The 23,841-nt window shown below is 45.1% G+C and overlaps 1 protein-coding gene across 1 annotated transcript in view; it reads right to left on the reverse strand.

The window, feature by feature from the left end:
• Positions 1–21,396: 21,396 nt before the first annotated feature.
• The window catches only part of CPPED1 (calcineurin like phosphoesterase domain containing 1), a 78,899-nt gene continuing 76,454 nt past the window's right edge, over positions 21,397–23,841 (reverse strand). The window contains exon 4 of the mRNA XM_081888067.1: positions 21,397–21,860. Coding sequence (XP_081744193.1) covers positions 21,631–21,860 — 230 coding nt within the window. The 3' untranslated portion in view covers positions 21,397–21,630. The remainder of the gene's footprint in view (positions 21,861–23,841) is intronic.

The following is a 23,841-nucleotide window of genomic DNA, read 5'->3' on the forward strand; positions in this document are numbered from 1 at the left end:
CTGAGCTGTTGATCAAGGTGAAGGGGGGAAGAATCTGATTCAGTTTGCTTCTAAAGATAGATAAACACAATTCACACTTTACAAAACAGTACATGAACTGAAACACAACCATTCTTTGAAATTTGCAATCCTCTGAATTTTGCAGTGCATATCTCCAGCTGAGCAATGTGTACAAAAATGCATATAAGGTAGGGTGAAGTGTGGATTTAAAAGTATATATATATATTGGTGAAACAAACATTAAAATGCATTACATAAGTGGAAGCTGCTTTGCAAAAACGTGTCAGGCAAAAATGCTTATATATCAAGTGAAACCTGCACTAAAATGCTGGTGAATTTTCATGAGTTTTTTTATTATATTATAAAAAAAACAGGAAACTGATGTGGAAATGTAGAGAACTGAATTTAAGAATGGAAAAATGGCAAACTGAGATAAAGCAAAATGGACAGATCTGCCCATCCCTAGCTGCTTATCCCAAGACATGCCTCATTGCTGAATTCTTATGCTGACTGCATAACAGAGTTTGGAAGAAAAGGAGGTGTAGGGAGGGAGAGAAGGAAGGAAGGAGCGGATATTAGAATGATAAACTGACACCACTGCAGTGATAAAGTGCGCCACATTAGAGATCATAGCCGGTCTTCCTCCGAGGCGGAGTGGATGGATTGTGGCTGCGCTACCACCAAACATTGCATTCAGGCTCATGAACCAGTGACAAATCATGCTGTGTATGCCATCTACTTAGTCACTGCAGCGGCGGTTCTCCTCTCTGGGGTTGTCGTGTCTCTTGCATTGCTTCCAAACCGTTACCCCAAACCTTGTGCTTTTCCTTGTTTCAGATGGACTACCTGCCACTGTTTTTTTTTTAAAAAAATTAATTCATTATTCTTTTTCATTCATTACATACATCTCAAATTCTTAACGTTTACTATATATTCCTTCCCCTCCCCTGGAAGGTTCCCCTCTAACTTCCGCTTCTGGTTTGTTTCTATTTTTACCCACTTTGCTATCTCTTAACAGAAAAAGTTATTAATAATGTAACTTCAAGCCTAAAGACATAAAAATAACAGCAAATACACCATCATTATTTCACTATCTTCTAAACATTTTCTAATGCTAATAATGTGAATGTTTATTTAAATCCTGCCATCAAGTCTATTGACTTTCTTTGTTTCTGCAAATATAATACGAATGGTTCCCAATCTTTTTCAAAGTCTCTGTTGTCTTTTTCTCTTAGTCTATCTGTCATTTTTGCCAGTTCTGCGTAGTTCATCAACTTCGCTTGCCACTGTTCTTTAGTTGGTATTTCTCCAGTCTTCCAGTTTTGTGCAATCAACATTCTTGCTGCTGTAGTGGCATACGTAAATAAAATCCTCATTTCCTTTGGTATGTCTTGACCTAAAATATCTAACAAAAAGGCTTCTGGTTTTCTTTACATCTCTCCCACCCACCCCCCGCCACTGTTGACTTTTGGAAGCTTGTGTACTGATGCTCAGGAAGACCAATGATTGGCTAGGTGACCTTGTTACCTTTTGTAGAAAAGGTAAGAGGATTTCCGGTAGAGGCGTATAAAATTATATGTAATAAGTTTGTAGGGAGAAGCTTTCCTCAATTTCTCATAAGGCTACAATGCAGGGATTCGGGTCCTGTTTGTAGGCCTCCCATAGACACCTGGTTGGCCACTGTGAGAACAGGATGCTGCCCTTGATGGCCTGATCCAGCAGAGCTCTTTCTTACATTTACTGTTGTACACCCTTCCAGTGTGAGAGAGCCAGTGTGGTGTAGTGGTTATTATATATATATATATATATATATATATATATATATATATAGAGAGAGAGAGAGAGAGAGAGAGAGAGAGAGAGAGAGAGAGAGAGAGAGAGGTAGACTCATAATCTGGTGAACTGGGTTCACTTCCCCGCTCCTCCACATGCAGCTGTTGGGTGACCTTGGACTAGTCACACTTCTTTGAAGTCTCTCAGCCCCACTCACCTCACAGAGTGTTTGTTGTGGGGGAGGAAGGGAAAGGAGAATGTTAGCCGCTTTGAGACTCCTTCGGGTACTGATAAAGCGGGATATCAAATCCAAACTCTTCTTCTTCTTCCTTCCAAAGGTTTTAAGGTTTTGCACATCTTTCCCCCTTTTTCTTATATCATTCAGATTCTTGGGCACTTTGCAGGTTTGGGAAGAAAACAACCAGGCTGGTGTTATGTAATGGATTTTTAACAGCTTCCGCTTTGTTGCCCAGTGATTTTGTGAAGATGTCAACAGCTGCTCAGGGACAGGAAAGGCTGCAAAATGAGCAATGCCCCCTCTGTATCCGCAAGTCTAGTCAGGCCCATGGGAATTTGTCAACTAGCTTTCTGGTTTTTATGAAATGTGTAAACTACATGGGTGCTGAACAGTGTCACCCCCCCTCCCCAGGAAAAGGAATTAGGAGGGGGGATTGATTTTCAGGGCAATGTGAGGGATGGGGGATGAGACCTGTTACCCTTGGCTAAGGATGAGGAAGGAATGAGATGCACTTTCATCCTTTTCACTTCCTGAAACAGTATGTGCACTGAAATGTAACCATCCTAATTTCCACTTTCCAAAATAATATGCAAACTGAAGCACAACTACCCTTCCCTGGATTTTACAGTAGCTCATTCCACTCCAGCAATGCGTATATGACTGCATTTACTAAGGTAAAATGTGCACTAAAATGCATATATTGGTGAAAATAACTTTAATACTCCAATACATTGGGGAAAATTGCTTGGGGAAAAAGATGGGTGTTTAATGCCTCCTTCATGGATCACTGCCTTTCTCTGGCGAAGGGGCTTGAATAACTCAGAGAAGCTATGAGCTATGCTGTGCAGGGCCAACCTATCCATTCTTAAGGAAATCAGCCCTGAGTACTCACTGGAAGGACAGATCATGAAGCTGAGGCTCCAATACTTTGGCCACCTCATGAGAAGAGAAGACTCCCTGGAAAAGACCCTGATGTTGGGAAAGATGGAGGGCACAAGGAGGAGGGGAAGACAGAGGAGGAGATGGTTGGACAGTGTTCTCAAAGCTACCAGCATGAGTCTGACCAAACTGCAGGAGGCAGTGGAAGACAGGAGTGCCTGGCGTGCTCTGGTCCATGGCGTCATGAAGAGTTGGACACGACTAAACGACTAAACAACAACAAGGTTTATAATGCTGATGAATTTTCATGAGGACTTTAAAAATAAATAAATTGCAAATTGACATGGAAATGTGGAAAACTGAACTTGAGGCTGGAAAAAATGGGAAATTTGAATCGATGGATTTGCCCATTCCTGCTCTTGACTAGCATGAATTCAGGGTGTATGGTGCTATAGTAACAACAACAACAACAACAACAACAACAACAATAGCAACAACAACAAATCACAACCATGATGATTTCTTTAGATTTAACCTAAATTTTGTTGCTGTAATTCTGTACAACTCTTTCAGTAACCTTCTGAAATACAGTGAGTTCATTTGCAGTTGCTTCTTGGGTATTCACTCTCTTTCTTCCCATTTTTTAGGAAGTTTTCTTGATCCTTTCTAAAATCTGTTGGGTCCCCATGGTCTCTTGGTGGCATTCGACACCATTGACCACATAGAAAAAGAAGAGGAGGAGGAGGAGGAGGAGTTTGGACTTGATATACCGCCTTTCACTCCCCTTAAGGAGTCTCAAAGCGGCTAACAATCTCCTTTCCCTTCCTCCCCCACAACAAACACTCTGTGAGGTGAGTGAGGCTGGGATACTTCAGAGAAGTGCGACTAGCCCAAGGTCACCCAGCAGCTGCATGTGAAGGAGCGGGGAAGTGAACCTGGTTCACCAGATTACGAGTCCACCACTCTGAACCACTACACCACGCTGGCTCTCTACACATCCTACCGCTCTGTGCATGGGGAATTTTGTTGCGGTGGTTCTACTCCTAACTGTACGGTTTTCTCATGGTGCCTCTTTTTTTAAAAAAAAAAAATGCAAATGAGTGTAGAGCCATGTAGAATTGAAACTGAGATTGGAAAAATAAGAACAAAGAGAAACTGAAGCTGACGGATTCCTCCACTGAGCTGCAACAGGCAGCCCTACTTGTATGGAAGGGGGAGAATTTTGTTCAGCTTGAATTTTTAAGCAACCTAACTTGCACTGACCAGACCAATTCATGGATTGCAAGGCCATCGGCCTTCAGGTTTCACACTTCTTCAATGCTCACAATGCTGCTCTTAGCATGCAAAAGTGTATTTCGGGCAATATACTGTATTTTTCGCCCCATAGGATGCACTTTCCCCCCTCCAAAAATGAAGGGGAAATGTGTGTGCATCCTATGGGGCGAGTGCAGGCATTCGCTGAAGCCTGGAGGGCGAGAGGGGTCGGTGCGCACCAACCCCTCTTGCTCTCCAGGCTTCGCGCAGATCTCCGCAAGCCGTGGGAGCCCGCGCCCCACGGAGAGTTGCCTGTTCTGTGGGCTGGGGTCAGGGGAAGCTCGGGCTTCCCCCGCCCCAGCCCCGTGCCTGGGGAAAAATAAAATTTTCCCCTTTATTCCCCCCCCCCAAAAAACTAGGTACGCCTTATGGGACGGTGCGTCCTATAGGGCGAAAAATACGGTATGTACATAATTGCATATTTTAATACAAAACGAGTACCACTTAAATACGGATTTGCACTAATTCGTTTATTTATTGCAAACACTACTAGGGTGAAATGGACCTCTGAATGAACATGTCTGAAATTGACATTGTCCAGAAATAACCAGAAACATCTATCCCTAATCTCAGGCTGAATACGTCCTTCCTCCCACCTACCACCTTTCATGGGATATGGGGTTCTTTCCCAATGAAATTCAATAAGACAAAAAAACAGAGATCACCCGAGGATGGAAAGAAGTCAACTGCACACAGAAGCTGCTCTCTAGAAGGGGTGGAGCCATAGCATTTGATTCTTGGCAAGTGGATTGATGTTGTTTACCGAGAGAAGTTAGGTGGTGGGGAAGGGTTTGCAGAGTGCAAAGACATTGGCAGGAGCTCCAGTTTTTTGGGCCCTCATCTTCCTGGCAAACACCAGCAGCCCACAAGTATCCCACAAGCAGCCAGCAAGCTATTATAGCACCCCCCACTCTGCCTGGTGAGCCCCTTCTGATTGAATAGCATTCCTGTTCAAATAAAACATCTCAAATTCTCTCCCTTTTTCCTAACACACTCTCTCTCTCTCTCTCTCTCTCTCTCTCTCTCTCTCTCTGTGTGTGTGTGTGTGTGTAGGGGGAACAAGCAGGCCAAATATATTGCTTTTAAACAGGCAAGATCTTCGCTTTATTGATCTTAAAAAGCCCTGTTTAATGGAGGATGATGGAAGGAGAGCATGAAGAATAGAGAGAGATTATTCCTAAGCTTTGTCACTTTAACCTTCTTGGCAGCCCAAAGCGAGTCATCTGAATAATGCAAACACTATTGACTTTGGGATAATGCCTTTAAAACACTCAAAGGAGGGGTGAATTCGGCTACCTATCTGTAACAGGAGGGGTAAATTGTAATAGGTGACATGGCAAATGAAAGGATTTTTAATTTTTTTTATTAATATATATATTTTGCAGCTCTGCACTAGGCTTGGCTTGTTTCTTTAGAGGAATGGAGGAACCGTCTCCTCACCCCACCCTAAAGTTATTTTAACTTAATGCAAACAACAGGAACAGCCAGCAGGGCAGGAAAGGACAGAGGGCAGGTGGAGTGGTACTGCTTACTCGATTTCCCAAAGCAGAGATCCCCTCTGGTTACTTGAGAGGGAGTGGAGGGAGGTGGTGGTACATGCAGCATCAGAAGTGTTGGATTGGTTCCGCTGCTGTGCCTACACCACACCAGCCTCCCTGTCACCTTGCCTCTCCCTCTTCTCAGTTACCTCTGAATGGGGAAGCCAAGTAAGATACGCCACCTTGCTCTGCCCTGCCAGCTGCTATGGAGTAACAATGGAATAAAAATACTAATGCAAATGCTGCAATCCGCTGGACTCAATTGTGGTTTTTTGCGTGTGAGCAGGCGTTAAAGATAAAGGGACCCCTGACCATTAGGTCCAGTCGTGGCCTACTCTGGGGCTGCGGCGCTCATCTCACTTTATTGGCCGAGGGAGCCAGAGTACGGCTTCTGGGTCATGTGGCCAGCATGACTAAGCCGCTTCTGGAGAACCAGAGCAGCGCATGGAAACGCCGTTTACCTTCCCGCCGGAGCGGTACCTATTTATCTACTTGCACTTTGACGTGCTTTCGAACTGCTAGGTTGGCAGGAGCAGGGACCGAGCAATAGGAGCTCACCCCGTCGCGGGGATTTGAACCGCCAACCTTCTTATCAGCAAGCCCTAGGCTCTGTGGTTTAACCCACAGCGCCACCCGCGATCAGACGTTAGGATGGCATTAAATACTTCTAAGTTAACTTTAGCCATAGTGCCACAGCCATAATAATAATAATAATAATAATAATAATAATAATAATATTTGTAGCCCACCCATCTGACTGGGTTGCCCCAGCCACTCTGGGAGGCTTCCAGCATATACAGAAACATAACGAAACATCAAATGCTAAAAACTTCCTGATACAGGGCTGCCTTCAGATGTCTTCTAAAGGTTATATAGTTACTCATCTCCTTGACATCTGATGGGAAGGCGTTCCACATAATAAGCATGCTAGAACAGAAAAAGTTTCAAAAACATTGTCTCCAAGAATATATGAATGATAATAGAAGAACAAACATACAAATCTGCAGCTCACACCATGGAAATATGCTCTGCTAAGGCTGCAGTCGTAACCCTACCTAAGAATGTAAGAGGATCAGGCCAAAGGCCCATCTAGTCTGGCTTCCTGTTCTCACAGTGGCCTCCGGGAGCCCACAAACATGACCTGAGTATGACAGCACTCCCCCCCTTGTGATTTGCAGCAACTGGCATTCAGAGGTATGCCGCTTCCGACAGTGGAGTTCAGATTGCTCTTCATAACATTCAGAGTGCATCGGAATATTATTAGGTGCCCTGTAATTATGAGTTTCGTCATCTCTGGTTGAGAGAGCGCCAGAGGCTACGTTTATATCCCACCTTTTAGACTAAGCTCTCAAGGCAGTTTGTTCTTTTATATACATACAATCATAGTTTGCAATCTCAACAGACATATAGGAAAAGAGGGTTTCACCCGGCAGCCCCCCCATGTTTTTCTTGAGTGGGCCAGTCCCCCTCAATGTTCAGAGGGCATTTGGCTTTGCCCCTGGCTCTTGGCAACATCACATGCATGACGTCAGGACCCCCTCAATCAGCTTGAGAAGATGGCGCCTCTGATGTCTAGCATCCTTCTTGCTGCCTTTAGGAAGCCCACAAGAAAACTGCATGTAGCCATCATGGCTTAGGAGCCAAACTTTTCTTCCTGGTGGCTAAGAGAGCCCTGGTGGCTAAGACCATCCTTCTGTTTCCACCAGAAGCTCGCAAGAACATGACAATAGCAATAGCCCTGTCTTGCTGTTTGCACACACACAGCACACTCCATCCTGTCAATAGCCTTCTTAAATTGTGGTGCCCAGAACCGGACACAGAACTCCAGGTCCTGACAAAGGTAGGGTAGAGAGATACTATTCCTTTCATCTGGACACTATACTTCTGTTGAAACAGCCTAGAATGGCCTGAGCTCCCCTGCCCCCGGCTGCTGCCTCACACTGTTGTTTCATGCTAAGCTTGTGGTCTACTAGGATCCCAAGGCGTTCGTCACACATGCAAACTGTGAGTGTAATGCATTTGTGAGTAGGGAATGGCAAATCTGCCATTTCTTCTAATATATACACATGACTGCAAGCAATTTTCCTCAATATAATGCATTCCTGTATGTTATTTTAAGGAAATGCGTGCATTTGAATGCACAGTATACATATTTTTGTATACTGGAGAAGTGAGAATTTAGAAGGATAGCTATGTTTTGGTTCATGCATTGTTCTGAGAAGTCTATATCAGGTAATGCAAATTTTGGTTCATGGGTTAATTCAAGAGGTAAAGATCTGGCAATGCAAACCAAAGTTAATTTTCTCCCCTATTTTTTATTTGTGGGAATTGCGCAGGTATGTCATCCGCCCTAACCCACCGCAGACACCCTGAAGTGGAGGATAAAGGGGTTCCGATGATCAGGCACAATTTTTCTCTTCCATGAAACATTTCATGATGAATTAAGAACACAGACTCTTCAATTTCGCAAGTGCAGGCAGCCAGCTGCTGGATCAGGAGGGAGCGATAATCCGACCCAGGGCTCCTGATCATCACACTTTCTCAAGCTCATCTTTTCCTCTTCTTTGCTGTCCCCTTCCCTGCAGCCTGCAGCGTTCATCTGTTATGTTTTCATGAGAAAAACCTGTCACTGCAGTGTTGACATCTTGGGAAGCGTCTTGGCAAAATAAAAGAGTGAAAAAAAGGATGAATCTTTCCAGCCATCTGAGACATTAGCCGTGACAAATGGGATGCAAGTAGGTGGAAGAACCACGTCTCCCCTCTGCCAGATCCAAAACAAATTAAGCATGTTGTAGGCAATGAGAGAAAATTCAATCAATGTGTAGGAAACATCTAGTCAACGAAAATAAAACAGGAGAAACTGAGTGGTGTTTCTGATTGTAAAAATAAAGGAATTATGTGAGGTATCCAACAGACAGATAAATAAATAATGTTCTATCTATTCAACTTTACAGTTATAGCTCACCTTTCCCACAACGAGCTCAAAGTGGTGTACCTAGTTGTCTTCCTCCCTCATTTTATTCTTTGAGGTAGGCTAGGGGTTCGAATCCCCCACTCAGCCATGAAGCTCACAGGATGACCTTGGGCCAGTTACCATCTCTCAGCCTAACCTACCTCACAGGGTTGTTGTGAGGATCAGATGGGAAGGAGAAAAACCATGTACACAACCATGAGTTCCTGAGAGGAAAAGGTGGCATATCCATGCAATAAATAATAACAAAGAAAGAATAATAATATTTTAATGGGTGCACCCTACTGTACGATTCTCAATCTTTTGTAGGATTCCTCAAGCATAGGGTGGCCATTTATTACAGCGGTATCTCCAGTTACAGACGCTTCAGGTTACAGACTCCGCTAACCCAGAAATAGTACTTCGGGTTAAGAACTTTGCCTCAGGATGAGAACAGAAATCATGTGGCGGCAGCAGGAGGCCCCATTAGCTAAAGTGGTACTTCAGGTTAAGAACGGACCTCCGGAATGAATTAAGTTCTTAACCCGAGGTACCACTGTATTGCTATTATATTGTTCCCCCATATAATCAAAAAAGTGGTTCTGTTTTGAAAACGGGCACAAAACCACCAGGGAACAATGACGCTGCCTTGCTCACAACAGTCTTGGGAGAAATAGATGGCTGTTTCTCTGCCCCCTCACCCTAGCTGGAGAGCATCCTGTTCCCCAAATTTGATAGGTGTTATATTCTCAACTAGGGATGGAGAACCTGTGGCTTTACTGACATTGTTGGACTCCAACTTCCATCAGCTTCAGCCAGCATGGCCAAGCACCAGGAATTATGGGATTTGTAGTCCAGCAACATCTGAAGGACCACTGGTTCCCCATCTAGCTATTTCTCATTGGTTGATTCCAACATCAGTTGATTGTCCCAGTCTACTAGCAAGCCATCAGCCTAACAAAAGATGGCTTCTCCACATCTGTCATTGTGACAAATGCATTGGTAGCTTATATCTAGAAAAAGAACCCTGGAATTGGCTTCCTAGAATTGTCACGCTCTGCAAGGGAGAATTGCAGAAACGCTTTCTTGTTCTTCTCAGAACAGAACTTTTGATCATGGCTTTGCTATCGTTGTAACAAAAGAGGGAGTCCATTAGATCATCCACAAAGGCAATATATCAGACGGGGCTACTTGGGAGAGATGAGATGGAAGGAGGTTTAGATTCATTGCGCTCTCATTGGGGAATTAAATTTTGATGCCTGGCTCATCTTGTGTCAAAGAGAAATTCAGCCGCATGTAATGAAAGGAGATTTCACAATGAGGCAGACACTTAAGAGAGAGAAATTACTGGCTGTTTCGGAAGCCCTCACCCAGGCTGAGAGACCTTTTTCAGACTGAGAGCCCCACTCCTTTCTGAGCAACTGTCCAGGGGCTGCAACCCAGTGGCAGGCAGGGCCAGAAACAAAAGTGGGCAGAGAAGCAGCTGCAAAATCTACCATTGTACAGTAGGGGGCTAGAGACGCGGGTGGCGCTGTGGGTTAAACAACAGAACCTAGGACTTGCTGATCAGAAGGTCAGTGGTTCAAATCCCTGCGACAGGGCGAGCTCCCGTTGTTTGGTCCCAGCTCTAGCAGTTCGAAAGCACGTCAAAGTGCAAGTAGATAAATAGGTACCGCTCTGGCAGGAAGGTAAACTGCATTTCTGTGTGCTGCTCTGGTTCGCCAGAAGCAGCTTAGTCATGCTGGCCACACTCCCTCGGCCAATAAAGCGAGATGAGCGCCTCAACCCCAGAGTCGGTCACGACTGGACCTCATGGTCAGGGGTCCCTTTACCTTTACCTTACAGTAGGGGGCTAGTTTCTCACATACTCCATCCAGGCAAGCCAGAGGCATTATCAGAGTACACAGACACATTCCTACCAGGCAAAAACACCCAAAGGGGTGGGGCAAAGCAGGGCAAGAGAAGGGTGTGGCTTGGAGAGGGAAGGTGTGTCCTGGGAGGGGTGTGGCTTAGAGGGAAAAGGTGTGGCCTGGGAGGGGTGTGGCCTGGAGAGGGAGGGTGTGGCTTGGGAGGGTGTGTGTCCTGGTGAGAGTTCTGTGGGCTTGATAGAAAGACTGCATTTGGCTGCATGATATCCCTATTCTAAATGAATGGCTCTACTATTTCCTTCTTGTTGATGCTGAAGTGAAAAAGCAGCTTAAATTCAGTGACACTCCCCGCCCCCCCCGCAAAACAAGCAAGCTGGCTTTTAAAAACGGTTCAGACTTTTCCATCCAAAAAACCTCCTCCAGCCCTCGCATTCTGTCATGTTCAACGACAAAATGTTTCTGAGCAACATCGCACCCAGCGTGTACTTGTGTTTGTCCCCACCAAGCAGCAAGAGGAGACAGGCAATAGGAAGTGATTATGCCTCTGGTGATGCTAGGAAGCCAGAACACACGCAAGGAGTGCGGTAATCATTGTGAAGCACACCTGTCGGGGGACCTTATTCTTAACGTGGCGTGGAAACGGCATGCAGAAAACAAGAAAAGGAAGGATTCGCTAAGGGGGGAAACCATGACGTAAGATGGTTGGTAGGCAGCTGGCGTTGTTCAGGACTTCAGTGAGGAATCCTGTCTGTGCAGGGTCATTGCAAGGCCAGGAAAATGTGCATTGCACTGAAGAAAGAATAAAGCTCATCAAATCAAATGAGCCACCGGGGTGGTTGGAGCTGATTAAGACTGGTAGAGTGGAAGGCAGGGAGCCCAGCAGTAGGTGGCGCTAGAGCCAATGTCAGACAGAGCCAATGAATGCTAGTACCCCCTCCCCTTCGCATCCTCCCTGCAAGGGCAACTCTGAGGCTAAGGAGGAGGGAGCTGATAGCCAGCGCCACTCCTGAGCTGGTTGTAAGTAAGAAGGCAGGCTGGTGAGGTCATTTGAGTCTTACTGAACCCCCAAATAACTGGGTCATTGTCCCAAAGGGACAAAGGCTCCAATACTGTTGTTGACTTTGTCTTAGGAGGCTGGTCCATTCGGGCAAATGGGGCACTGCCCCACCAACCTCAGTCAGCCCCCACATGCCCGCTTTCTTACATAAAACCAGTCCATGGGGTGGCACTGGCTGTTAGTTTCTCCTTTAGTCTTGGTGTTGCCCTTGGGAAACTGAAGTGGGAGAAAGAGGATGGGGACAAAAACAGAATGAGTTGGCTCTACTTCTCGTTGGCTCTGGCTCCACCTATGGTTGGGCTCCCTGCCTTCACCCCACCAGTCCCAATGGGTGCCAGCTACCACAGCATCTAGAGGGCCACAACTTTTCTGATACATGGATTAGAGAAACTGTAGCTTGGAGTCAACAATATACAGATTGCATTCATACAAAACGCCAAATTTGAACTCACTGGTTTGGGTCCTACCGTCTAGAGCAGCAGAGAACAAGCCTGATAGCCCTCCAGATATTTGAAGATGGCTCTCATATCACCTCTCCATTCTTCTCTTCTCCAGACTAAACATACCCAACTCCATCAACCGTTCCTCATAAGGCTCAGTTTCTGGGCCCTTTATCATCTTGGTCACCCTCGCCTGCACACGTTTCAGCTGGTCAATATCCTTCTTCAATTCTGGTGCCCAGAACTGGAAACAGTATTCCAAGTGTGGTTTGACCAAGGCAGAATAGAGGGGTACTATAACTTCCCTTGATCAGGACACTATACCTCTGTTGGTGTAGCTTAGAATTGCACCAGTTTTTCTCCCTGCTTTGCCTTCCCTAAGAATATCTGTATAGTATGAATCCTAAGGAGTTCCGCTTCCATTCATTGTTCCTTTGACGCACTTTTCTTGAACCAGTTGTGCACCCCGTGGGACAATTCGTCAGGGAGGAGCATCACTGAATTGCCATTGTGCCACACTCTGCTTGAAGGAAGGCTGGGGCAGGAGGGAAACTCAGTTGGGGGATGTGCTTTTAAGCTCCCGCTGAGTGGGAATGCAGCAACCGATATTTCATTGAGAACTTTAAAGTAATGAGTGCAGGATCTATGTAAGAGGCAGAAGAAATGCCACCGCAGTTTCCTGCTGAGGAACAAATGTACCCACAGGATGCAGTTGATACCTATCAGCTCCTATTAGGGAAGATCTAGAGAAAAAGACCTCCCTCCCCTTTCAGATGAATGGCTCAGGCACGGGAGTCTGTGCTAAGCTAAGGATCAACTGAAGAGAAACACTTGGTGTGCAGACAAGGTGGGTGTTGAGTGGAGTCATAGTGTGCTCAGCATATGCTGGTGCCTGCCTCAGTTCCTTGCTTTAGTTCTATTCAAGCAGTGGGGCCTGCAACAATTTGCTGCAGCGTGGAGTGTGCTTGTTCAGAGTTCCACTTGTGCCTCCTCCCTGGATAAAGGTAAAGGGACCCCTGACCATTAGGTCCAGTCGTGACCAACTCTGGGGTTGCGGTGCTCATCTCGCTTTATTGGCCGAGGGAGCTGGCGTACAGCTTCTGGGTCATGTGGCCAGCATGACTAAGCCGCTTCTGGCAAACCAGAGCAGCGCACGGAAATGCCGTTCACCTTCCCGCCGGAGCGGTACCTATTTATCTACTTGCACTTTGATGTGCTTTTCAACTGCTAGGTTGGCAGGAGCTGGGACCGAGCAATGGGAGCTCACCCCGTCACGGGGATTCGAACCGCCGACCTTCTGATTGGCAAGTCCTAGGCTCTGTGGTTTAACCCACAGCGCCACCTGCATCCCTTCCTCCCTGGATACTCCATTGCAACCTGCTCCGTTTTTGCATTCCCCGCCCTCACCACCATCGCAGCCAGCATTTTGCCCCCGGCCACGCCCTGCACTATTTTAATTGCTATTTATTGATGCAAGTTCCCCCAACTGATCCCGAAGGCTCCATAAACAGCACAGTCTGGAGGCTTTGTCAACAACGCGTAATTGAATGCGTGTATTTTTCAAGCTCCTTTCCACCTTGCATGCGGCAGGAGCGCTCGGCAGTCATAATTACCACCCTGGCCCTCTTGAAAAAGAGACACTCCTAATATTGCATTACAGCATTCAAGCAGCAAATGCAAAGCCAGCTTAGTGCCGGTGTTATCCAAAGCAGCTTATTGATTGTGTTCATGCTTCCCCCCCGCCTGAAACAAAGCCTGTCTCCCCTTCAGTGGCTCAGACAAAAGGAAAACATACAGATTGAAAGGTCCCTACAGGAAACAGCCTTTGCTGTTTCTGCGGTGAGTTACATCAGCTTGCGTTTAGGGGCACCCGGCGTCGCCTGCTCTTGGTTTGATAAAGGCAGCTGCTTGAGCGTAGCTTTAAAATTAGGGACCCCAAAGGGACAAGGTCTGTTGCAAAACAGCCAACAAGGGAAGGCGGCTGATCAGAGCGAAAGATGCATGCCGCTGCCGGAAGGGAGCAATTAGCTCTGGGCTACCGCCCTGTGCCAAAATAGGCTGCTGAAATCTTGTCACTGTCGATGGGATTCACGCAGCCAAGCTGAGCAGCCTCGGTGCACCCCCTGCTAGGATTGTATGGATGCTCCTACTTAGTCCTACTCAGAGTAGGCCCACTGAAATCAATGGACTTGACTAACTTAGGTTCATTAATTTCAGCAGATCTACTCAGACATAAATGGATACAACCCTTGATTTGCCCAACAGGGCGTATTCCCCAGACCCCTTTGTAAAGAAATGCAGGAAATGGCCATCGTATACCATTGATCCATTTAGCATTGTTTTCACTGACTGGCAGCAGCTCCCCAGTGTTTCAGGAATGGGTTCCTCTGGGATTGAACCTGGGACCTTCTGTGTGCAAAGCAGATGCTCTACCACCAAGCCACGGAAATTAAGCCATGTAATGGAATTAAATGCATACTCTTCCCCTGGTTGCACCTGCCTCTGTTTCTCTTCCTCTGTTGCCTCCCATGTCAAATATTGGATTGCAAGTGACCTGTCCTCCTGTGTAGGGATGGCTGAATCTGTCAATTTTGGTTCCTTCACTTCCCCGTTTTTCCAATTTTCAGTTCAGTTCAGCACATTGCTACATCCATCGGCTTAAAAGGAAAAAAAGTTCTGACAATTCACCAGCATTTGGGTGTAGATTTCTCCTGATATACACATTTTGTGAAGCACTTTCCACTAATTTAATGCACTCTGTGTTATTTTCACTAATGTGTGCATTTCCGTGCACATTAATTGACTGGAGATCTGAATCGCAAAATTCAGAAAAGTGTGAATTTCACTGTTTCAGTTCGCGAATTTAATATAAAATAGGAAGGTTCACCTTTAAATACAAACTGAATCTTGCTTTTCCCCATCCCTATTCCTGCAACTTGTATAAGTGTCGTGCACAGCTATGTCGATCGATCATGATCATCGGCAAATGAGGCCTGTTTCAAAGGCCACATTCACACCATACATTGCAAGTCCACAGTATTACTTTAAACCATAATGGCTTTCCCCAAAGAATTTGTTAAAGGCACTGAGAGTTGTTATTTCCTTTCCAGAGCTACAATTCCCAGCTCCATGAAGAAGGATTGATCATTAAACTGCTCTGGGTGTTGCAGCTCTAGGAAGGGAATAGGGCAGGGGTAGGCAAACTAAGGCCCGGGGACCGGATCTGGCCCATTCGCCTTCTAAATTCGGCCTGTGGACGGTCTGGGAATCAGCATGTTTTTACATGAGTAGAATGTGTCCTCTTATTTAAAATGCATCTCTGGGTTATTTGTGGGGCCTGCCTGGTGTTTTTGCATGAGTAGACTGTGTGCTTTTATTTAAAATGCATCATTTGTGGTTCATAGGAATTCATTCAATGCCCCCCCAAAAAGATATAGTCCACCCCCTCACAAGGTCTGAGGGACAGTGGACCGGCCCCCTGCTGAAAAAGTTTGCTGACCCCTGGAATAGGGAGTCCCCTAATGACTCTGTGGATTCCTGATTGGCTACAGTTCCAGGATGGAACCATAATTGGGTCACGCCTCTTTTTCAGAAATGTCAAGCCTGGGTTACTGGGTGGAGGGATGGTTGGTGGGAATATCAGCATTCTGTGGGTGGGTGGGGGGCATGGCTGGCAGATATGACCCCTCTTAAGGACTTCCTTATTTGTTTTCCCCAAAGTACTAAAAAGCAAAAGCAAAAAAAGAGAGAAAGCGCCTTTCATACATTAAGAGGTAGTTACAATTATGGGCCCTGTTGGAACGGTGGAAATATCATCTCCACAACATCAAAGGCTCGTTTCCTTAGATGATAATTAGAGCATCTCTGTGGGTGGTCTGTTTCCTAACTTAACTCAGCATGAGCGATTTTGTTCTACATAAACAAACGCGAAGAGGTCCTGTGTGACCACAAGGGCCTCTGCCACTTCTGATTAGTTGAGGCATCAGTATTAATTCCACGTTAGCTAATTATGCCCGGCAAAGTAAATGGAGCCAACCAAACTTCTTTGTTTTGACTTGGGCTGATGGAAACAGAGTTTGGGGGTTGGAAAGGTGTCCGCAGCTGTGACTAGGGTTAAGGAACTGTCACTCCCATTGAGTGCAAGCCCATAGCCTTTTCCCCAACATACAAAGAGGTTTGTTGTTGTTGTTCTCAATGTACCAGGCAAACAGCAGAAATTATGGCTAAGCACAAAGAAGTGGTCTTACACTGGGTCTGATGACTTGCATGTCTAGCTTAATGCTGTGGCTCTGGTGAAGAGTCCCTAAAATTTAGGTGTAATTGGTTTGTGCATGGAGCCACAGAATTGTGGGTTGTGGTTAACTGGGCAGCATGGTATCCTTAGGCCCCAGGCTGAACTCAGTCCTCTAGGCAGGGCATTGGCGCCTCTTGTACACAACATACTATAACAGCGCTTCCTGTTAAATTTAACCCTGCCTAAGCAACAAGCCTTGGTGTGCTACTTTTGTATTTCGGTTGACCTTCAGTCCTGACTTCTTGCTTGCTTTTCAGTCCTGCCTCCAAGCTTTGACCTTCTGAGTTTTGGTTTACTCCTCCTCCTGTCTGCTGCCTCGTCCTTTGGTTGCATCTTTGATCCCTCCTTATGTCTTTGTCCCTTGTTTCCCATGTCCTGGTGCAACTTTCAGTTCCTGTTGCCTGCGAATCAGCTCTTATTCCTCTGTTTTTAAATTTAAAATTCCTCTGTATTTTAAAAAGGAGGAAAGGGAAAACAAATGTGTATATATGCAAAGGGAGAGAGGGAAAAGGTGTGTAGGGGTGGGATAGCAGGCTTGTTGGTTTTTGAATGTCTGGTGTAGATTTTTTCAATTTCGTTGTTCTGTATGGGACAATGACAATAAAGATTATCTTATCGTAACACCTCAGCATCTCGTTTAGAGGCTCCTGAGAGCTCAAAGCTTCCTTTTTTCGAATGAGAATTTGCTCATTTTTCATAAAATCAGTTGGAACTTCACCCTCCCTCAGCCCTCCACCTCCCAAACAACCTAGCAGTTATTAGGACTGTCAATGAGTGACAAATGAGTAAAGTGCTTGCTCACTCTCCCCAATGGGGACTTTTTTCACTGCTCTTAAAGGGCCTTAAAAGGTTACAACTGTGATGAATGCTCTGGGAACATGGAAAATATATATATATATTAAAAATTTTATGCGTAAGCCAAGGTGACCTTTTGTGTATGAGAGGCTGGGCTCTGCCTATCATGTTCACAATGATACCTTTAAAAGGAAGAAACACACTTCTGGTTGGCGTCTATGGTAAAAGGATGCTGGATTAGACGGACCTTTGGCCTGATCCAGCAAAGCCCCAGTTCTGCTCCGATTTATGCCATCAAGTTCAAGAAGCAGTGGGAAAGAGCCTAGTGGACTTGCCCATCAACAAAGGTTATCAGCACTCTTGCCAGTGAACCAGTCCAACAGCCGCGGCTGTTGATTATGGGCATTGGTAGGGCATCAAGGCAGGGAGTCCAACAGTAGGTGGCGCCAGAGCCTATGACAGGCAGAACCAACTAATGCCAATTATGTCCCCCCTGCTGAGTTCTGCAAGCGAAACACAGAGATGGAGGAGGAAAATGACAGCCTGTGCCATGCCCTGTATGGGCTGCAACAAAGAAATAGGGGAGGTAAGGGGGGGGGAGGAGACTGGCTGAGAGCAGATGGAGGTTGTTGGGGGCAGTGTCCAGTTCATCCTGAGGAGCCAGTCTCCACAGGAGTAGTGCCAGCAGTCATCTTAATTCGGACAATAGTGTTTTAAAATAAATGACATTTGAAATAATAGAACCTCCAGACTTGTAGATAAAAGGTAAAGGGACCCCTGGTGCAGTTGTGGCCGACTCTGGGGTTGCGGCGCTCATCTCGCTCTATAGGCCAAGGGAGCCGGCATACAGCTTCCCGGTCATGTGGCCAGCATGACTAAGCTGCTTCTGGCGAACCAGAGCTGTGCACGGAAACACTGTTTACCTTCCCGCCCGAGCGGTACCTATTTATCTACTTGCACTCTGACGTGCTTTCCAACTGCTAGGTTGGCAGGAGCAGGGACCGAGCAACGGGAGCTCACCCCATCATGGGGATTCGAACCGCCGACCCTCTGATTGGCAAGTCCTAGGCTCTGTGGTTTAACCCACAGCGCCACCCACGTCCCAGACATGTAGATAGTATCCCTCTGAAAACAAGTGTCTAACGTAGCTCCATGGTGCAGCAATAAAACAGCTAGCACATTTGCAAAGCTAAGCAGGGCTCAATATGGTATCCAATTGGATGGGGGACCACATGTTGCAATTCCTGCAGAGGGTTGGACTAGATGACCCTTAGGGTACCTTCCGATTCTATGATTCTATTTGAGCGTGGCGGTGGGTGGCAGTAGCATCGTGAACTTTCTAGAAGCTGCTAGGTGTGATTTGGGATCCTAAAAGACCTTTGGTAAGACCTGGTAGTTTTTCATGCACCAGGGGTGTGGCGCCTTTTACTACAAAAGAATTTTTACACATTCCCTCTTCGTAAATCAAGAGCGCTCATTATGCCTTTGCACTTTTATCATACCGACTAGACCACATATATTGCAAATGGAGATTTTTATTACTTTATGAGTGCCTGTATAAAAAAAGATCAGTCAGGAGATTTCTCACCTCATTTTTTTTTAATTGGTTTTCCATTCAGGGGGTCAAACAGGTTTAAGGCCAACAGGCAAATAATCACAACCATTCTAAATCCCCCTGAAAAGGGGAAAGAAACTAAAGAAACAAGAACATTTCTTATCATTCACATTAAGAAAAGATCAAACAGTACCCCACTTGAGTGGCTAAAACTCTCTTGTGTGTTAGAAATATCTGTGGGGAGAGGAAGGGTTTGCTGGGTTATACCACCCCCTCTGCCACATCCCAATCCCCTCTATATCAGTGATCTTCAAACTTTTCAGACCTGGGACACACTTTTAATCCAAATATGTATTTGGGGACCATTTATCCCCCCCATTCTCTCTCCTCCCCATCGCTATTTTTAGCTTGATCATGCGGCTGTTTCAACCCATCCTTCCATCAGGACCCAAACCAATATGGAGTCCTAACCCACCAGTTGAAGACCACCAAGCATGGAGGAAAAACCTTGGGCCCTCCAGGCATCATTGAACTCCAACTCTCATCATCCCTCACTGTTGGCCAAGCTGGCTGGGGCTGATGGGAATAAGAGTCCAACAACCTCTGGAAGGCCCCCAAGTCCTCTGTCTCTGCTCCACAGTGGATAAGGTCTGCAGCGAGAATTGCTTCCCTGTGCATTTCAAAACTCCTTCTGCAGATCTTTGCCATGGAGAACACCCAGTCTTGGTGACAGGATTGTAGGAAGAGATCCCACTCTCCCTTCAATTTAGGAAGCCTTTAACATCTGGGCGGAGCTAGTGATTCCATTTATTCAATTTGTGTTCTGAGGGATTCAATTTAAAACCGAACAATTAGTTTGGAATGATCACTTGAAGTAGCCGTGTATACATTTCAAAAATATGTCTTCTTCTTTTTTTAATGTTGCCATTTCACTTGATAACATATCACCCAGGTTTATAACCACACTTATATAACCACACACCAAATGTAGGCTGTTATAAAGCACAGGAAGGTGATTTGTTATTCATTGAAAAGTGATTTCACACCAATTTGTAGCAACATTTTCCTGTGAATTCCCTACATACACATATTTGGAAAGCCTGGGAGCCCCAAAAGACACATGGTTGGTGCTGACACAACACATTATATTCCTTAATAAGGAATATACCCATCCTTTAAAATGTGGACTGGTCCCACAAAGGAACACGAGAAACCTATTAAACCATAAAAGCGGGAAAAAAACCACACAACCACATACCCCAGTTTTGTATTAAGTCATCTACAAATAACTCTGGACTCAAAAGACCTCAATTAACCCCATTACTTGATTGAGTAAATACTCCCCCAGCCCAGAGTGAGTTCAATTTCATTCTTTTAAGAAATCAAAATGTGTAAGAAGAGGAGAAACCAGCAAAAAATAATTTTAAAAAAATGGTTTAAACCGATTGTTCCGTTGGTTTAAAGGGCAGAGCGCCATGAATTGTATTTCTGAAAATGACTTAGGGCTCTCTAATGGAATTCTAAGTACTCTCACCAAACGACAATTCCTGGAATTTCTTGGCTGAAGCTGCAAACAGTTAAATTAGCTCACCGCTGATTTAGGTTTGTTTGTAGTGAGGTGGAAATGGGAAGCTCTAAATGATTTACTTTCAGAGGATTGATTCATGAGTGGTGAATCAGTGTCAAATCGTGCCTACAGTTGCGCAGTGCACACACGTGCAGGGCCTACTCAAGCGATCAACACAAAAATGCCATAAAGTGAGCATTTAAATGGAAGGCTGTGGAGCGTTGTCTCTTGAGACGTGATTCCCTGGATCCTGGAAATGCCCTCTCTTGTAAGGTCCTGGGGGTCAGAACACAGCACCCAGGTGCAGCTCACCTGGGCAAGCCACCATTTTATATTGCCCACAATCCACTGCTGTGATGGTACACTGGGGAAGTGTGGGAAGCTGCTGCTGCTATAACCACCAGGGCGAGCCCACTGATGTAAAAAAAAGCCACCCAAGGGACCCTACGTCAGGAACCCCTCCAGACCCGGAGACAACCCTGTTCTCCATTCCACTTTAAACAGTCATGGCTCCCCCCAAAGATTCCTGGGAACTGTAGTTTGTTAAGGGTGCTTAGAGGAGACACCCCCTCCCTAGCAGGGAGATATAATTCTCAGAGTGGTTTAACAACCAATCCCTCTTCCCAGGGAACTCTGGGAACCGTAGCTCTGTTAGAGGAACTGGGGGGTGTCTCCTGACAACTCCCAGCACCCTGAACAAACTACAGCTCCCAGGATTCTTTGGGGCAAGCCATGACTGCTAAGTGGCCTGATGCTGCTATAAACGTACAGGAGAGATGGAGCCTCTGTGAGGCATGATAGACCTGTGGCAAATTGCACATGTCAGAGGTGTCTTTCCTTATTAGAAACAGGTATAGAATATTTCCCAGCTTCTTACAGCTGCCCTGTAATTGCATACGTGTACCTAGTATTTGCTTTGAACTGAGGGCAAACCCCTTTCATTCTTCCATTAACGTGGCATTTGGGTTCCCTGCAGCCTCCTGTTGTTTATTGGGCTGTCATGTAGACGGTTGTGCCGTGTGTTTGTTCGTGAGTGCATTTAAGCGCTGCTATAAAAGTGGTTTATTCTAAGAACAGTGCATTCTCAGAATATCTCCTTAATTACAAAATCAATAGCGCTGTCACTACTTTTATAGCACAAGTTAAATTTATACGCACCCTTGACAAGTGAATATAATCCCTCTGACTGCCTGTTTGACTTTGCGATGTTCAGGTGCTTTCTGATTATGATGAGAAATCTTTGCCATGGCCAACTTTTTAAAAAAAACAACAACAAAGGAAATCACACAATGCACAGTTCTGATACCTCGCCCTGGGCTGGAGAGGGCCCCCCCCAAATATTGTGGCAGAGGAAAGAAATGGCTAGTTTTGGTTAAGCAAAGCCGCGATGTCTTTCTCGACCTCTCGATTGCTCAGTTCCTTCAAACTGTAGTATTTGTGAACAATCTTCTCGGGGGTGACAGCCACCACCCTTAGCCCATGGGTGTCTTCTCCTAGCTGGCACCCTATGGCAGACGAAATAACCATTTCGATATTTTTGTAGGAGCCGCCAGCATTTCGGTGGTAGTGCCCGGAAAACACTGCTTTGACACCTGTTTAAAAGGGGGGAGGAAAAAACCAGTAAACAACAACAACGAACCAACAGAATTCGAAACATCAATTATAGAGGAAAGCACAAGAAAAAATATTAAGTAAAATATAAGAAGTTGTATTTATTTATTTACTTATTTATCTCATTAAAATATATATATATACACTGCTTTATTGTAAAGAGAAAAAATCAAAGCAGTTTACTCAAAGATGAAACAATAAAATCATTGATAAGAAGAATTAATAACAACTGAAGACTTTCTCAAAAGGTTAAAACAACAATAGACTAAAAACAGATCTAACCTCACATCAACTTTCTAAACATCTAGGTAGGCGTGTCTAAACAAAAATGTTTTTAGCAGGCGCCAAAAGAAGTGCAGTGAAGGTGTGTGCGTGTTATCAAGAGTCAGGGAGTTCCAAAGTTTTGAGTTTAGATCTTACAAAAAAATCAGTATCAAAGCAACCACTATAAAGCCTCCTTTTCCATGTAAAGTTTCTGAAGGGATGGGCCTCCACAGATAATCTTAATAATCGGGCAGATTCACAAATGAGATGTTATCTTATGATACCTCCCCCCAAAAAATCCCATTTAGGGCAGCTGACTTATGCCTTACTGGGTCGGTGGGCACATTTGCAATGCTGAGAAAGTGATGTGGGTGCCAGTCACAAAATGGCTTCCCTGGGGGCATGGCCTAACGAAAAAGAGCTGCTGTGGGGACATGGCAGAATGGCTGCTACATCTTAAAAAGCAGGAAAAGGGATGGGACCACAAAATAGTACAGGCCTGCCCCATATCAATGGAGGAAAAGGCCGCTGTATTCAGTCCCACAAAGTCTCCTTTGTGGGCATCAAATCCTGGCAGGAAATATGGTCATACTTAAGGAGGCAATATGCAGTGAAACCAGAAACTGGGCAGGAAGAGGAAACAGTCTCTGATGTATTGCAGATTTCTGAGGGGATATTTACTGAAACCTTTCGAGAGCACCATAGGCGTCACTGGCATTTATGCTGGCTTCCGCAGGCGCTGAACTGGCAACCCCTGATTTAGGGCTTTACTTTAAGGCCTTTTAAATTTTTTTTACACGTAAGATTATTCCCTTAATTTCATTTGTTGACCAAAGGAAGGTTGAAAAGAATACGTTAATTCAGAGCGAAGTGTTGCACAAGATAATATGCATTATGCCAATTTAGGCAATATCCTTACGGCTTTGTTTACGAGTGCCAATAAAAACGGCATGTAATTTAAGCATGAATACACTCTTTTTTTTTTTTACAGTTAATTGTTACTAATGCAAACTGATTTCGGTTTAATAGAAATTGCTTGGGATGCATTGCCATTTTGATGGGGAATTAAGGGGAAAAAACAGCAGCATCTCATAAACAGGCTGAGCTCCTGAAACAAAAGCTTTTGGCTGCAAGGCTGTAACAAATTTCCTTGGCCTCGATTTCAATCCTATGCTCTTCCATGAGGCTGGAAGGCAGCGCTACCTTTATCAGATGTTCAGCAAGGTCGTTCTTCTTGTTTTTGTTATTATTGAGGGTCCTATCCAATACAGACCTAAGTTCCAGTCTCTTAGTGGCATACCTGCTCCACTTGCAAAATGTTTTGTGCCAAAGGAATGCCGTTCCACAAGAATTATGCGTGGAGATCTGCCCCCAATATTGTATTTCATCAATAAAAACCAAATAAGGCAATAGCTCTTGAAGCTTGTATTGGAGAGCTGTTGTATGCCACTATTCATCATCCTCAGCCCCAAAAATCACAATACACAGAGTGGCTTTTCTACAAAAGGGAGATATGGGCAGTGAGCTACATCATAACATGGTTCATAATAATTTACATACACCATGGGAATGGTGTTTCTAGGACCAAGGTGAAACTGTGAGGCTCCCTTGTTATTTTTGCTATTGGATGCTGAATGTTGCTTAAGTAATCTTATTATATTCACAGTATTGATGTGAGTTTCTTTTGCAGGTTATTAT

Source organism: Podarcis melisellensis (genome assembly GCF_964234715.1).
Source record: "Podarcis melisellensis genome assembly, chromosome: 14".
NCBI lineage: Eukaryota > Metazoa > Chordata > Lepidosauria > Squamata > Lacertidae > Podarcis > Podarcis melisellensis.